Here is a 17,546-nt window from a genome sequence, read left to right as displayed (position 1 = left end):
TTTTATTCTCATCTTTATATAAGGCCTTGTGTACACTTCTCTTGACATAATCAGTCTGAAAATAAAGTATTCACACACAGAATATAAAAGTCTTTAAAAAGTCACATAGGTAGACAAAAATAAATAATGACACAAATAAACCATAATTTAGTTATCTTAGTTCCCCATTGAGTAGAGCAGCCTTTGTAGTTTTACTCTTGAGACAGTGAAGTCAGCTCACCTGGCCACAAACCCCTGTCTCAAGACACAGGAGTTTTTTATTTTGATCTGGTTTTGTGTCCATAGTGCACAAGGATCTCTCAGAATGAATCTCTGAAAAATTGTTCATAAATGTTTTGAACTCAGACTAAGTGTTATCACAAATTTTGGATTCAAGTAATTTGATATTTTGAGTTTAATTTTTTTTTATTGAAACTGTACAAATTTGCAAAATCTTCCAAGAGCTCTATCTGTCCCATCTCACTTGGTGATTTCATGGAGGTGCCTCATTCTCCACCTGCAGGGAATACAAACAGCCTCCCCTTGCAGGTGGTGGGAGATTCCAGCTTTGCTCTCACTTTTGATCACAGGAAGGGAAAGATCAGCTCTGGTCTCTGCAGTCCTTGGGCTGTTTTATGTGGGCACCATTCTGTGTGCAGCCAGAAATTCTGGAGGGGAGAATGATCAGAGCCAGCTGCCCTGTGTGTGTGTGAGGCTGTGATGTGCCAACCACCCTGTGCCACATCCTGAGGGCCATGTTCTGCTGAGGTGACACTGCTCTGGGCACTTCCATCACCCCACCTTTCATATTTATTTAATTGGACATCAGCAAGGGGCAGACAGAATTTGCCCCTGCCCATTATTGTGCTTTATATCCATGGAATGTATGAATTTGTGAGAGTGGGCATGAGCAGCTGCTGCAGAGCAGCAGGCACACAGCCCTGTCTCCTGTCTCACAGCCCTCAGATGGCATCAATGTCCCTGTCAGGTGTCCCCAGTGCCTCACAGAAACATTGAACTCCTCTGGTGTTTTACCTGCTTTAGAAATAGCGGGGCATAGTCAAAGTGACATCAGATGGGGTCATCAAAAATGACCCAGACAGTGTTTGGCATGAGGGTGTTCATTTTAAATAGACAATTTTTCTTGTGAATTACAGAACCTGCATTGTACTTCTATTTTCCTGATGCTCTATCACCTCTTACATCAGCAGCCTCTCACCCAAGGAAGACTTAAAGTAGATATTTTTGTTTTGATTTTTTTCTGCTTTTTGGAGGTATTTCCCTCTCTTTTTTTCCTTCCATCCTAGTCCCACTGCAAATCCACAAATTATATTAGCAACATTAAAAAAAGAACCAACAAAAAAGGAAACATCTTACCCTTTCCTTCTGTAAATGCTTCATTCCTGGTGTTCTAAGAGAAGCCTTAAAATAGGAGGATAATGATTCCCAAAACAAAACCTAAAGTTTTATGTAATTCAAAGGAGGTTTATGTTGATTGTCCTTGACTGCTGCCAGCTAGAATTGTGCCTGCTCCTTGATCTCTGTGTGACCACACTAATTAAGGGGATTAGCTGAGGGCTGCACTTTGGGGTTATGCTCCCAGTGAAAAACACAGAGCCACGTTCTCACCTGGTGTGGTTTCTCTGACTGACAGCACAGCAGAGCTCAGTTTCTGAGGGATAACAGCCTTGCTATTATAGAATTTTAGATTAAGCACTCAGGAAAGAAACACACACCCAAAGCACCATCCCTTTTTGATGAGAGCTCTGAAGCTGACATGGTTACAATTAAGGTGTAGCTGGAACAATGATGTCTGAACACAAAAATGCATGTTAACTCAATTAGCCAATGAAAGCTAAAGCCCTGACATCACACAGGGCCTGGCATGGGGTGCTGAGAGCAGAGAGGGCTCTTGGGGATGAGCTCAGGATGTTTGTGTGGCTCCCATGCCCGGAGCTGGGACACACAGCCACACCTGGAACTCGGCGTTGCTGGTGCCAACCCTCCTGTGGGACTGTTGTGTTTAAGAACAGATGTGACATCTGAAATAAAGGGTTTTGGAAAGACAAGGGCATAGGGAGAGGTCTGTTGTCTCTCCTGCACAGAAGGGAGTGCTAAAATTCAGTTTTGTTGGTATTAAACCCCCCAGCCCCCTGTGAGCACCAGCAGTGGTTCAGGCTCTGGTTTCACAACCCTTGGCCATGGTTCCAAGCCCACTGAAGCAGGAGAAAAGGCTCTCCTGACACCAGTGGGCCCTGGCTGTGGCCAGAGCTGGCTGCAGGGCCAGGCTGCACAAACACTCAGCCTGTTTTGTTTCCACTGTTGTTATTTTTGTAATTGAATGGTGCTGCTTAGGTGGATTTGTGATTCTTTGAATCCCCTCTTGACACAAAGTACTGTGTGAAGAGTTTGCCATTTTGTAACAGCCTCATGCAGATACAGCAAAGGATTTTTTTTTTTTTTTGCCTGCTGCGGAGTTTCTTAGGAGGCCAAGAAATAAAATAAGCAGGAGCTGCTTTGAGACAACTTTACCTTTTTCTGCCTTTGCTGCCTTTCAGTCCATTGTGCAGCTGTGCTGTGAGCATGGTCCTTCTGCAGGAGTGGGACAGCTCAGCACACAGTGGGCTCATCCCAAACAGACCCTGCTCCTCCTCCTCACACCCCGATGGCGTGGAGAGGCACAGGCTGCTTTTGCCATGGTTTGATTTGGGCTGCTGGCCCCAAAACAGCCCCAGGGAAACGTGCCCACCTTCCTGAGATGGGCACCAAGGGCACACAGTGAGCCCCTTCTTCCACACAGCAGGCCCACCACCTCTGCCTCTGATTTTTCACTTCACTCTTGGTTCAGCATTTCTCAGTTTATTGTCCTGGCACCCAGATGATGGACTGTGACATTTTACTCAGTGCCTGCTCCAACCTGTGCCCTTTCACAGGCAGAGCTGCCTCTTTCCTTTGGGAGCTGTAAATGTCATGTGGCTGTGCATTGTTATGGAAAACTGTACATTCCAGAACAATATTTTTCCAAATATTTTTCAAGGGAATCCTGTTGTTCTGGCAAATGTCCAGTAACAATCCAGATACAGACATCTCTGTATTAACAGGAGCTTTTGCACTTGTTAACCTTTTAGCATTACCTTAATTTGTGTGGCATCAGAGGACAGTCAGTGTGCAGAGCTGATGCTGCCTGGGGCAGAGGATCACAAACAATGCAGCCACACTCTGTATTGCCCAAACCCAGAGTTCTTTCTGCTTAAGCCTGTCCCAGGCTAAGATCATTCTTATCTGGAATGATTTCAAAGCAGGAATGGACAGTGTGATTTCTGATACTCTCCATTCCTCTGAGCAGGAGAGAATCAATGCTGGTTTTTTGGTCTTGTGCCTAAGGACCAAAAGCTTTGCAGTACAGAACGAAGGTAGGGGAACATCAGCAGTCGGGATGTGTTTGGGTATTCAGTGCCCATCAACCAAAAAGATGTGTGAGAACAACCCAGATATATGTTGTCTGAATTCACAGAGAATAAACTGACATAAAACTGTCATAAAACTGTGATCAGCTTCCTTCTGTGTGAGATCAGAGGCTGAGCCCACAGCAGATCTCTTGAGGAAGACCATAGTTCCACAGCAGCATCCAGCCAATGTGAGGCAGCACTCCCACTGAAAGCTGTAACCCAGCTGCTTGCCTCTGCCCCATCTCTTTTCCTTTAAATCCTATTTTTACAGGCTGACCCCATCAAGGAATTGGTTCAAGTTAAATGCTATCCCTTGCTTCCAGGTTGCTCTTGACCTGGGTCAGATCCTCAAGGCAGTGGAGAGCAGCAGCACAGACAGCAGCAATGAGGAGGTGGAGGCAGAGTGCAAGGGACACTGAGACATCTGCTCTCAGTGGTGCTGCTTCAAAGTGACTGTGAAACTATAGAAGAACTTCCAGTGTCTCCAGTGCAGGATAATCATAACTAAAAAAATCACACCAAGCTCAAACCCTTTTCTTCTTTATTGTGGAGTCATTGATGACACTGTGAGCATTAAATTGAAAGGCTCCAACTGGAAATTTAGGCTGCTTCCTGGAACACAAGCTGTGCTCAAGATGAAGCTGTAAACTTCACACATGTTCATGAACAGTTATGAATCACCTGCTTTCACTGAGGGGTGCACTGCAATCCCCTTGGCTGCTTTCATACTCATGGCAATTCCATCAGGATATTAGTTCCTGTAGGACTCTCCTGGTTTAGGAAGTTCAGGGATGTGTGGGTAGATTTCTTTAGAGGCTGTGTGAGTGGTTGCAGCAGCCTTCTTGTAGATTCTAGAATTCTTGTAGAACTTCTAGGATTCTACTCTGTAGACTTCTGCAAGAATTCTAGAATCTACAAGAATCTTGTAAGCTTCTAGAATTCTACTCTGTAGACTTCTACAAGAATTCTAGAATCTACAAGAATCTTGTAGGCTTCTAGAATTCTACTCTGTAGACTTCTACAAGAATTCTAGAATCTACAAGAAGGCTGCTGCAACCACTCACACAGCCTCTAAAGAAATCTACCCACACATCCCTGAACTACCTAAACTCTAAACCTGCTGGAAGAATCCAGGCACACAGCCTTACAAATCCCAGTGTTGCACCCTGTGTTTGTTATCATAGAGTCTTTTGCACTGGGTTGTGCATCCATGCTCCCATGGCTTGTCCACACTCCCAGGTCCCTCCAGACAGGAGTTCCCTCTGTTCCGTGGTCTGGGAACAGCACCAGGGAGCTGAACCTAACCCATCCTTAGCACCCACATGGACACAGCCTGGGGTGAGGCACGTTCCTGAGCCTGTGCTCCATGCTGTCACCTCCCTGTGCACACCAGGGCCTTGAAGTGCCCTCCAGAGTGGCGCCAGGTGTTTTCTAAGAGTGAGTGGCTTCACAAGGAGTTCCTAACTCTCAGCTCCTCTTGCAGTGTGCACGTGTTGCTCGGTGTGCCGGCTCCTCCGAGGTGAGTGCTGGATCTCCTGGTGTCCATGCATCCCTGTTGGGCATGGCTGCATCCCCCAGCCTGGCTTGCTCCTGATGCTCGTGTTTCCTAACGCCAGGGGGGCAAAGCCAGGCTGTGAGTGGGTTTGGGAGCTCTGTGTGTGTGCTCATGGCAAGAGTCTCAGTGCTTCTCACCGTACTGACCTGTGCTACCCACGGATGGGGATTGTTCCTCTGGAGAAAAACTTCATTCCTTTCTCTTCTAAAGGATGGGCCGTGTCCTTGCTGGGCAGTGTCACTCCTCTGCCCCCAGTGCTGGTGTAAATCCACTGGGAATGCAGCAAGAGCAAAACCTCCCCAGCCCTGTTTTGCTGTGTTCCCCAAGGATTGGCACATGTTTCTCCATTGCTGGAGAGGACATTTGTGTTTGGGGTGAGCAGGGTATGCAGCAAATCCCAGCAGCAGACCCTGGTAAGACAAAATAGGCTTGAACTGGCTGTCCCTGATTCAGTCTCTGGCAGAAGCACTTTTGAAAAATGTCCCCAGTGTCCCCAGCATTTATTGTGTTTACAAACGTGGAGAGCAGTGAATGGTTTAGCTGCTGGTGGTATTTTCAGTGCTGTGCCACTTAGCTGGGTTGCTAAGAGCCCAGACATGTCACTTCTGCATTTTTTCCCCAGTGGCAGATGAAAGGAGTGGGAGAACTCCAATTTGGGCATGCCAGAGGATGGGACTGCCAAGCAGCTTGTCTGGGGAGAAAAAAGAAATGCAGACTGGCAGTGTCTCATGTTGGTGGAAGCAAAAAAAACCTTTGTAGCTCCTTTTCTTCTCATCTCATGTGCTTTTTGTGTATTTTGCCCACTAATCAACCTGGAGACAGCAGCAGAAGGACTAAAGGACCACAGTGCTGCAGCCTGTGCCTTGCCAAGCCCTGTGCAGTGCTGGGGCTTGGAGCTGATGGTTCCAGCCTGGCACAGCCTCCTTGCACCCTGCCTGGGTGGCAAACCCACCCTCATATTTGATTTGTCACCCCTCCTTTTCTGGGTGTGTGCCATTGTGCAGGACAAGGAAAGATGTTTAAGGTGGTATCTGTTGAAACAACACTTGTATTCACAGGGCATTTTATTAGAACTCTTCTAATTTTAGCCTAGACCTATTTTATGGATTTGACTTCAAAGTGTTATTTATAAAAAGAGTCACTGAATCCTTATGGGTTTAAAAGTCATGAGGTAATCTTAGGAAAGTCTTTTAATGATGCTAAAGCAGCAACCAGTCCAATGTGTTTATGAATTGGACCCAAAGTAATTTGGGACTTGTTGAAATTGCATCCCCTGTCTTTCACACTGGCTTGTTTTACTATTCCTGCCCCCTCTCCAGCATAATCCAGTCCCTCAGACCATGTCAATAGGGATGTGCCACGGCTCTGTGTCATAGAGGGTTCATTCTGTCTCCACAGGCTGCCCTTTCTCTGTCTCCAAGGCAATAGATGCATTAATGCACTCTCAGACAGTGGCCTGCCATTAAAATGCTCCTTTGTGAGTGCATCTTTGGTAGCTTTGGAGAGCTGACTACGTCATGTGAACATTTTTCAGTGCCACAAAAGGCTGGGGGAGGAAAGAATCTAATTTTGTTTAGCTAGGGCTGAGTTGCCTTGAGCTATTGGCACTCATCCTCTCTTGGTGCAAACTTTAGTGCAGCCAATTTCAGAGTCCCATCATTAACAGCTCTCATTTCCAAAGAGTTTCTCATCTAAATGGGCAGAAAGTCAAGTCTTTCCTCAAGCAGGGATATTAAAAGCTGCTTTAGAGCCTTGGTGCAGTCTTTTTTGGCAGGAACAGTTGCATTAATGCTCTTGCAGGTAAAACTCTATTATTGTAAATAGGTAAAACTCTATTATTTCACTCTTGTGGTGAAACTTGTAGGTAAAACTCTATTATTTCATTCTCTAACTCACAGAAACCTCCTCAGCTCTTAGGAGAGCACAGGCTGGTGGAGCAAAAGTTCAGGCATTCTGCTCCCTAGATGATACCCAGGAGGATGACTCCTTGCAGGTGCCATGGAATGTGCATTTCTGCAGAGCCTGCAGCACAGCCTGAGCCCCCTGGGCTGGAGCTGTCCTGTCAGTGATGCTGGGCTGGCTGCTGGTGGCTTCCTCTGCTCTGCAGCAGCACTGTCCCTCTCAGCAGTGGTGCTGGCTGGCTGCTGTCACAGACAGACATATATTTAATGAAAAATCCTTTCCTTAGGATCTTTTCTCCTGAGAAGCTGAGAGGCCTCAGGAACAAAATGTAAACAATGGTTATCTGCTGCTGTGAATGCAACAAGTGGATCTTTGATTGGTCTCATGTGGTTGTTTCTAATTAATGGCCAATCACAGCCCAGCTGTCTCAGACTCTCTGGTCAGTCACAAAATTTTATTATCATTCTTTTCTATTCCTTGCAAGCCTTCTGGTGAAATCCTTTCTTCTATTCTTTTAGTATAGTTTTAATATATCATTTTCTTTTAATATAATGTTTCTTTTAATATAATATATATCATAAAATAACAAATCAGCCTTCTGGAACATGGAGTCAAGATTCTCATCTCTCCCCTCGTCCTGGGCCCCCTGTGAGCAGCACCCCAGGGCGCTGATGGGCTCTGCAGGTCTGTCCCTGGCAGCACTGATGGGATTCTCTGTGCTGAAGCTGTTGGCTCCAAGGCAGAGCCCATTTGGATCACTCCCAGTGGCCTCACAGGCTGCACATGGCAAAGCATTGATGCAATTCAGGACCTTCACCCTCCCCTGCTCTGGGCAGCCTCACTAAAACACAAACCTGTTTGACAGATGTACTCCAGCTCCTCTCTTTGACAGCTCCTGTGCCAGCTCCTCTTGCTTTTGTTCCTGGCCAGGCCTTTGCTGGTGGAACCCCCTCCAGGTTTTAACCCAGGTTTCTGATTTCTCTCCTTTGTGTTCTGTGGAAAGTCAGGCTGCAGCATTCAGGGGCAATGGTACAATTATGTAAGAGCTCCTTTTCCCTTTCAGAGAGAACAGAGTGAAAATCTCCAGGGATATCTGTTTGTCTTTTGGCAGTGCCTGGCAAATGCTTAAAGGCTGCTCAGTATTAAACAATCTTGCTTGGGACCAGCATTTAAGAAGTAACAAAATATGTTTGGTGTTGTTCTCTCAACTAATGTCTCTTAGGTGCTGTTGCAAAGACCTGGGGCATGGTTGAGAGGGAGAAACCATTTTAATTCTTGCAGAGAACAAATATATCTCTCATGAATTGAAGAACCAGCTGTACATCAGGAGAATTGTTGGGACTGCAAGTATTTGAGGGGGCATTTAATACTAAAAGGGTGATCAGGAGCCTTAGGCAGTGTGAGAAATGTGCAGGGACATTTGTGATGAATGGCTCTGTTTTGGGTGTGCTGCTCAGGGTGACAGATCACACCCAGCCAGCAGTGCAGCTCCCCAGGACCTCAATGGGACATCCACTTAATTGTGCTTTAAATAAATCACCTCACTGCTCTATTGGCTGATCCAACCCCTCCTTTGTGGCGTGCTCAGGAGTGCACATGGGTTATTACAGTGGAAAGTGCTTTAAAAACACTAATTGACTTTATGTCAAGGGGGCTGATTGTACATCTCTGAACTAATTCAATTAAATGGTGTAGGTGGTTTTATTTTGGTTCTTAGCCAGTTTTGCTTCCAGCTCTAATTCTGAGGAATTTTTTTAACCTTACTGAACTTAAAGAACAAACAGCAATTTTCTGTTGCTCTAGGCATTTTGTTCCTTAAAATTTCCCTTTACTAAATACTGAAGCAAATTTTTACAGGGCTGGTTTGCATCACTTTGCGCTGGTATTTCTGAATAGCAATTTGTGATTTTCTTTTTGAGATTTAAAAATAGTTTCAGATGTATTTTGGTTACTTCAGGGAAGAAAAAAGCTCACAGAAAATCAGTAGTTTTGAAGTACATTTGCATTGTACCAGCAGAAAGTGAAAAAATTAATTATTGTTTAATAAACTTCAGCTGAATGACAGAGCTGATAAAAGCAAAGATGAATATTTCTGTGTTCTGAAACAATGTTCCTTCCCCCTCTGCACCCAAATGTTTTCTCCTAACAGTTTATTCTTTCTTTTTCTCTATGTAAATATTATGGGACTCTGATGTAAGTGTTACAGATTGCATGAATTTTCCTCTGAGGTGTTTGGAATAGACTAGCACTTAACAACTCACTCATTTGTGGGATGTGTTTTCATTAACGGATGACTTTGTTGATGTAATTAGGTTTGTTTGCTTTGGTTGCATTTGACTGCAGCTTTGGAAAGGATCTCTGCCTCTGTTTGGTGGCTGCTGGGCAGTGTGTGCTGGTGTAGTTTGGCTGCTCCTAACTCCTTGGTTTGGCAATGAAAACTGCTGGGGGAGGACAGGACTTGGGTCAATGTCTTTTGGAAATGATGGTGAATTTATCTTTGTTGCAGGGGAAAGAAGCTGATGGCCATCGTAGAATAAATATCTGTTCTCCCGTGCTTATTCAGTGCTGTGCAAACCTCTCTGTATGAATGATGCCCTGGAAAGGCTTAACTTTGGAGTGACTCTGCCTTCCATTACATTAATACAATACATCACTCTTGGTTTGTGTAGTCTGTGACTGTGGTTTCCCCATTGCCCCTGAGGAATTCAAGTGATGGGAGAGAGAATTATTGTGCCTGGCAAAGTAAGGGGAGTCCAATGTCAAAGTTGCCTGATTCCCACTGTAACTGTACTTAAGTGTCCAGATTTTTCAGAGGATCTAGATCAAAGTCATTTGTTCACTTGGGCCAGGTCCTGACTTCTGTTGTCAAGAAAATCCAAAGGAATTGGGTACAGATTTACATGGCAGCATGGGCCAGAGTCTGAACCAGAGTGACTGCTGAACCAGCACACTGCTGAATCCCAGATATTGCTGTAGGAAGAGTTCTGCAAGTGAAAGTTCTCAGCCTTGTTGAATCATAGAGATCAAAGATTGCCATGATCTGGCCCTACATTTCCTGCTCCATGCTGGGTTGTTCCTTGAGGTGCATTAACAGCTCAGATCCCAACTCTGCAGAGCACTCCAGTGTCTGCTTTAACTTGAAATGTGCCCATTTTCAGGGCTTCCCTCCCAATGTGTTGGTTGTATCAGTTCGCTTGGGAGGAATTATGATGAATGATAGGAACTGGAATTAAGGGAATTTACTGGAATAATCTGTTTCCTTAGACTGTTTAGAGTCAGATTCCATCTTGCTTTAGTAGAGAGAGGAGTGTAATCTGGTCTGTGCACAAAAGGTGTTTGCAAGAGGCAGCAGCAGCTTTAGCCTGGAGCTCCAGCCCATTTCCCACTTCTGCAGCAATTCAGGCCCTCCATACAAAGCTGTGGAGCCCTAAATGTAACAGGTGGAGACCCCTAAAACACATCCCACGCTGGGATGGGCAGTGAGAGTGTCCCAAACAGAGCCAGGGCAAGCTCTGGTGTCTGATCCATGTTTTTACACAGCCACCTCCTGGCTGTGGCAGGCCCTGGGGTTGTTGGTGTTCCCTGGAGCAGCACACTCTGCTGACTCGGCTGCTTTGGGGACATCTGATAGTGAGCCCACAGCCCCAGATCATAAAAATGCCTCTTAGAAACACACAGGAGGTCACCCAAGGCCAAGTGCTGTCCTCAAAATGCACGCCCCAGCCCTGGCAATGTTTAACTCCTCAATCTTTACCTTCTCTGGTAACAACCCTTGGTGTCCCAGAGCCCTTTCATTCACTTTAAACCTCCATCTCCTTTCTCAGCAGTTCCTCACAGGTGTGTTTGTTCTTCTGATTAACCCCTGCCTTACATTTTTACTCACTCTCTTGGTGTCAGAAAATCAGTCTTCTATCATATCATCACCATATTCACAAAAAGAACAATTTCAGAGCCAAAGGCTGGTACCCCCAAAGCCTGGCAGATCAATATGAGCTTGTCTTGCTCCAAATACAGATGTCCTTCCCAAGGTAGGGAGTCCTCCCTTCTTGTTCCAGGTCTGAAGGAAAGTGCTGTGTGTATTACAGATATTTCCTCACCCATGGCCAGCAAAGTAGTGGAAAAGCCTGGGAGAGCCCATCTTCCTTCTTCCAGTTCAGTGAGGCTGGAGCCAAGCTGGCTCCCATTTGGGTGGTTTTCAGTGTCCCACTCACAATGATGTGCAGCAGGGAAGAAAAAGGCACCAGCCCAACTTCCAGTGAGCTTCACAGACCTCTCAGCTGCAGGGATCAAAGCAGTGTGTGCCAGCTGGGAGGCTGAGCTCTCCTTGACCTTCATGGAAGCAGCTTCAGGACATGATGTGATGCTTGGGCTGATGGGGAGAATGGAAAACCTGCAGGGGGCTGTGCCTGCTGTGGGGGTGACATGGTGGCAGAGCTCACTGGGTATCTTTTTTACCCAGCAGCTGATTTAAGAGAGAGCACAGTAATGAAGAAAGCAATGTGTGCTGCAAACCCGGGGATTCACAGGAGCATTGTCAGGCTGACTGCTCCTTCTGGCTCCTTTCCCATGGACGGGCTGGTTGTGGAATGCAGCATGGCACATTGTCATGGTCCTGGTCACTCAGCCAGTGTCTCCTCACTCTGGTCACTGACCACCCCAGCTCTGGGTGTCCAACACCCCTCCATCCTGTCCCATTCCAAGCCCTTTTTCCCTGGAGAAAGGCCCTGTCTGCTCTCAGTGCACATGGCTGGGGTGTGTTGTTCACTGTGCAAACCTCAGTGAGGCCATTAAAAGAAGTTCTGAGCCACTTCTACAAAACTTGACTAAATTTTGATTTGGCTTAGGCAGGCAGCAAAGAACAGCTTCCACATCCAAGAGGATCTAAGCTAGGCTGCTCCTGGGTAGATCACTTCCCAAGAGGAGGGACAAAATTACTATTTTATCCCATAACATTCCTGTACTAGAGAACATTTAATTCTCCCCACAGTGCAATATTCACACTACAGTCCTACACAGAACAAAAACATTTCAGCATTATCCTGAGCCTCTCTGCAATGTGCTTATCAACATCCAGTACAGTTGGAGAAAAAGCCAACTTCCAGCTCTTCCTGCAAAGCTGCAGTGGTGTTTTCCAGCCTGCCCCTGTGAATGGTGATAAAGGGGGAGAAGCACAGGGTCAGTGGGCAGAGGATGGAGTGCACAGGCTGCTGTCTCGAGCAGCAGCTGCATCCTGTGGGCTGAGAGGGATTACTGCTGACTTTAGTCTGGCACTGGGGAGAGCCCCAGTGACCTGCTCCTCACTTGTGGTGTTGCTGTAGCCAAATCATTTCCCCTCTGTCTGTTACCCAACTGGAAGAGCTGTCGAAGAATTCAGTTCTTTTGGGCTTTAAGAATCAAAAGGGATTAGTAAGTATTAGAAGTTGAAGAATCCTCTTTGGTTTCAGGCTTTGGGGTTCAGTCTTTGGTCCAGCAGACTCTTAGTGAGGCTGAGACAAGAAGCACAGAGCATTATTTCTGTGTATGTTCATGCAACAAAGTATAGACCCAGTAATTCTGATTAGTGCCACCTAAACAGCAAATAGTTCCACTCCTACTGTGTTTTGGAATCAAAAAAGCCTTCTCAGTTAAACAGAGAAACCTCCAGCCCTGCTGGTAAGAAACCATGGAGAGCAGGAAACTTGGTCATGTTGAGTTTCCTCTTCTGTACCTCTTGCTTTGGGCTGTTCATTAAAAATACTGTTTCATTTACTGTGTGTATTTAGGCAGCAAATGGATGGTGTTGTGTAGCACAACCAGTCCCACAGATTGTGCCATAAGTTACAAGGGTAAGAACCACCAAGTGTTTGTGGTTTGAAGTTATGAGGCCCTAAACTGCCTTCAGGAGCATCAGCAGAGCCAGTGCTCCACCACCACATTTACTCCAGAGTGCCAGAAGAGACACTTTTCCCTGCACTGGTTTTCCAGCAGCACACCCACTCGATGAGGGGCCACTCAATGCCTGGTGAAGCTTTCTGAGAACTTCAGTGGATCTCAGACTGAGCCTTGACCTGACCTTGACCACTTGGCCACAAGGCTTGCCTTGACCACTCTCGGTTTCGAGTCTGTAAGTGCTGCTGTGTTTCCTATTTCTGCATCCCCAGCAGCTCTCTCTGTGCTTACCAGAGGACTTCAACACCCATTTGGAGTCTTCTTGAGGAAGCAGTAGATGCAGGAGCTATGGATGGAACCAGCAATTCAAGAAATCAGTTATTTTATTTATCCCTGAGCAAACAAACAGACAAAAAATCTCTTTCTAGTGTCAACCTCCCAGACATCAAAAGCTGTGAATTTAGTCTCAATTCTGTGTAAAATAATCAAAGTAGACTTTATAATGGCTTTGTAAACAAGAGCCTACTGATTTCTAACCCCACAGCTGCTATTATTAGAGTGTGATGTGTGACCCTTCTGTCTATTAATCCCTGGGTGATGCATGGTTTTGCAGTGAGTGACGTTTGTGTGAATCAAACCATCACTGATTTCCTCATCCCCTGTCTTCACATTTAGGCTGCCAATGGCTGTGTTAAATAGGTGAATTAAGTGTGGACATTAGGTATGAGAAGCCACCTGAGACAAACTGTGAAACAAAAGGCTCAGTGTTCTCAGATGATGAAGAGAACGATTGTGCATCCACGAACAAAAGGCCCAAAAAGAAGGATCCACCCCTTGAGGTACTTCCATACTGTCAAGACTCCTCCTTCTATGACTTCAACAGGAATCTTCAACTGAGCAAACACCTCTCTTTGGTCTAAACTCACTAAATACACTTTCAGTTGCTGCATGGAAACAAAAGAACTAAAGGAAATGCAGATCTCACTCTGATTTGCCAACATTTTAGCAACATTTCGTTATGGAGGAAATAAAACCTCTGTGGGTGATGCTGTAGGCAAAGACTCCTTGCAGATGTGGGCAGGGTGGATGGAGGCACAGCTGAGATCTCCAGCTGTGGGATGCTGAGTTTGTTGCTCCCAGGTCCTTGCCCTGGCCCAGTGTGAGGGAGCAGAGCTGTGGTTTGGCCAGCAGCTGCAATCCCTTCTGCTGGGCTGCCACCAAACTCCGGGCTGCTCTGTTCTGGCCATGGAAAGGTGCAGCCTCTCCAGCCACTCCCACAGCTGTGCAGTGGCCTCCCAAAGGAACAGAGCTGTTTAAGAGCCTTGGCTGTGCAGTTAGTGACAGCTTTGCTTTAAGAACCACATGGTTTCCCCAAGAGCAGCCTTCTCCCAGGCTGCAGGAGGTGCTGCTCTGGTTGTCAGGCTGTGTCCCTGGGCTCCTGGACTACACAGAGCTCCTCTGAGCAGCTGTGGATCCAGGTGTGGTGTGGGATCCATTGCTGCTGTAAGTGCACAGCAGCTTTGCTCCTCTCCTCTGCTCCAGATCCCATCCAGATCTGCTGTGCTCTTGGGGACTCACTGCAGGGACCTGGGGTAAGATTTCAGGCTTGGAAGATGGGGTGAAGTGTTGGATTAATCCCATCTCTGTGGGAAACTACTTGGGTTTATGGTCAAGCTAGAAAAAAAGGAGATTTAGGTGTTGTCTAAACAAAACCTCACTGTGCTGCAGTCCCTTGTCTATGTGAATAGTTATACATTGCTGCATCATGGGAATGCAGAAATGTGGCATGGTCTTGGGTTTGAAAGTGCTGTAAAACAGAAAAGTCCTTGCTTTGGTCCTGTCAGGCCCTTACAGGTAAATATGGGTTAATGCTATTAAGAAAACAAGGTTAATGCTATTAAGAAAGCAAGGCTTTGGATGTTTATGTAAATGGAGTAGAAGATCCTACCACACCTTGCAGTGTTACTTGATGCAGTGACAGGCCTCACACTGAGAATCCATGTCCTGTTACAACATCTGATAACCATTTCTTGTTGTGAAGCTCATGAGACACAATCCCACACCAGATTAGGGCTTTTTCTTTCATTTGTTTGCTGGCCTAATGTCTGTCAGAGTCAGGAGAACAGGGTTAACCACAGGAAACCAAATTCCTGGACTTAGTCTGCCTCCTCCTGGGCAGTCAGGGCTCCTTGTAAAAGCTCTGCACCGGCTGACTACAAGGCAGAATTCCAATAGCTGGTTTCTAAAATAATTTCAACAGATTTTGTCTGGCCTCTTTCCCAAGCAAGGGGATGATTTTAAGGAGTTCTGCCTCATGAGAATTACAGTCCTGGTGTGTTCCATCGTGGGAAACCCTTCAGCTCTGTAATGCCATGAGCTGTACCCTCTGAGGAGCTGAGGATGGGTTGGACAGGGCAGGATGGGCTGGGACACACCAGAGCTGGCTCCCTGCCACCAGTTTGATCTCTAGATCCCTGAGCTGCTGTAAATGGCACCAGTTTGACCTGGCTCTTTCAACTGCTGAGTTATTAGCAATCCTCAGCCACACCTCTAACCAAGCACCAGAGGGGAATGTGTTGATTACACCTGGGTGTACAACAAGTTTCTTAAAGAGATTAGTCCTCACCTGGCCATTCATTACTCATCTTCAGGGCCAAACTGAAGGTTGCATTACTTCATGAGAGGAATGGGATCCTATTCACAGAGGTCTCACAAAGATGGGTGTGTTGATGTCGCAGACATTTCTTCATAGAAATCCTTTCTTTGGGATTTGTCCATCTTCTGGAAAGCAAAGGGCCCCAGAAGAAGAATGTAAACAAATTGTTATCGGCTGCTGTGAAAATGTGGCAGGAGTTCCTGTGATTAGCTCTTCTTCCATGTGTACCATTAAGAGCCAATCACAGGAGCAGCTCAGGCGAGATTCCCTGAACACAGAACTTTGTTATTCATTCCTTCTGTTCTATTCTTAGCTTAGCAGTCTCTGCAAGCTCTCTCTTTATTCTTTTTAGTATAGTTATAATGTATTATATATTATATATCAATAAATCAAGCCTTCTGATCAAAGAACAAGATTCTCGTCCTTCTCTCACCACAGTGACCGTCTAAAGTCACTGTAATATGTTGTAAGGAAAAAAAAGGTGTTTCCTACTAAGCCTCTGAAGTTTTGCCTTGTTTCTCTGCAGGCACCGCCTAGGACTCTCAGACCTCGCTTCAGGAAGAAAAGTACCTCGTCCTCTGCCACTGAAACAATGTGAGTGCAATGAGCCAATAGCACCAAGATCCACAGAATGTCTCTCTTCTGCCTTAAAGAGCTACTCATTGATAACCTAGGAAGCAGCAGTGGGATGGATGTGCTTTGATGTGCAGCACTGCAGACATGGCCTTTCTCCTCTCTCTCCACGTCCCTCTGTGGCACCTGCTGCTCTTTGTCCCTGCTGTGGGTAGGACAGGCTGGCAGGCACCTGCACCTGAGGGGTCCTGGTTGGGTTTGCAGAGTGTGCACCCACCCACAGTGTACATTTCCCGTTTCATTTGTGTCTGCATAGCTCTTGCTCTGCGAATGCCCAGAGGAAACAACAATAGTCAGTTTCTCATCATGCTACATTGACAGTGTATTTATTTATGGCTTTATCATGGATGAAGTGGATTTGCAGAACCCATGGATTTCTCTTTCCTCCCTTCCTCCTCAAGACTGTGAATGATGTAACAAATGTCAAAGTACTTTGACTGTACAAAATGTCCAAGATTTGTTAGAGAAAGCTGAGCTGCAACTGAGTTTTTCTGCAAGTAAATCACATGTTCTGAGAAAACCATTGTGCTAAACCCACAGAGACAAGACCACTTACAGAGGATGAGGAAGTGATGTGCAAGAGAAAAAAAATTGTTTCAATGATATAATGAAGGGGGAGTCCTAGTTTCAATCAACCTGAGCCAGGAGAGTATTTTGTGGAAAATGATGCGTAGAAGAACTAAATCCCACCACTTGTGGCCCATGTTCTACTGTGAGTTCTAAAGTGTGAGCAAGCCAGGCTTGAGCAAGCTGCAGCAGCAGAAATTAGAATGGCTTTAGTGATGCATTTCCAGGGGAAAACACATCTTTCTCCCCTGCTACAACAGTGCCAGTCGCAGCCCTCTGCTCTGCTGCTGTTCTGCTGGCATGAGCAGAGGAGGTGCTGGGTCTGAGCTGCTTTTTGAAGCCTGGAGTTTCTCCTCTAGCATGGAGTTTGGTTAGAACCACAAGAACCAGATGGAGTGGCTTATTTGTATCCATATATAAATGGGAAATATAAAAGAAGAGGAAGACATGGTAGGGTTTGTGTATTTGTGCTTCAAGTTGGTGTCTCTTGTAAGTGTTGAGCATGTGAGATTCACACATCAGTTAATTATGTGACCCTTTGTGTTTGCTCTTGGACCTGTCACATAGACTAGAAAAGGATTTAGCATTGTGTAGGATGTGCCATCACCAGGGGATCAGCACAGGGGCTCCTTGGTGTCACTGTTCTTCTGGCTCAGGTGCCAAAAGCCAGCTGGAGGGTGCCAGGCTCAGAGGTAACTCTGAAGTGGCCTTTGAAACCATTTCTCTGCCAGGTGTGCATCCATATCCCAGCTGCACATCTGGTGGATCCCTGAGGTCACCCCCACAGCTTCCTACACGTGTGGGGCAGAAAAATAAATTACACACACAGAGAAATGTTTATCTGACCTGGCTAGGAAATGGAAAATCAAGCAGGTGTTTCCTGTGTCTGCCACAGTATTTGGCCTCATTACCTGAGAATTTTATTTCCATGTGCTGA

General features: G+C 46.0%; 1 protein-coding gene across 1 annotated transcript in view; it reads left to right on the top strand.

Annotated features, from left to right (window-relative positions):
• The window catches only part of REEP1 (receptor accessory protein 1), a 66,662-nt gene that overhangs the window by 49,048 nt on the left and 68 nt on the right, over positions 1-17,546 (top strand). Inside the window, exons 7-9 of the mRNA XM_064711983.1 lie at positions 4,912-4,951; positions 13,463-13,592; positions 15,936-17,546. The exon at positions 15,936-17,546 is cut by the window's right edge and continues 68 nt beyond it. Of these exons, the coding sequence (XP_064568053.1) occupies positions 4,912-4,951; positions 13,463-13,592; positions 15,936-16,007 (242 nt within the window). The 3' untranslated portion in view covers positions 16,008-17,546. The remainder of the gene's footprint in view (positions 1-4,911; positions 4,952-13,462; positions 13,593-15,935) is intronic.

This window comes from Zonotrichia leucophrys, chromosome 4 (genome assembly GCF_028769735.1).
Source record: "Zonotrichia leucophrys gambelii isolate GWCS_2022_RI chromosome 4, RI_Zleu_2.0, whole genome shotgun sequence".
NCBI classification, from domain to species: Eukaryota; Metazoa; Chordata; class Aves; order Passeriformes; family Passerellidae; genus Zonotrichia; species Zonotrichia leucophrys.
This window is presented reverse-complemented; position numbering and strand designations above follow the sequence as displayed.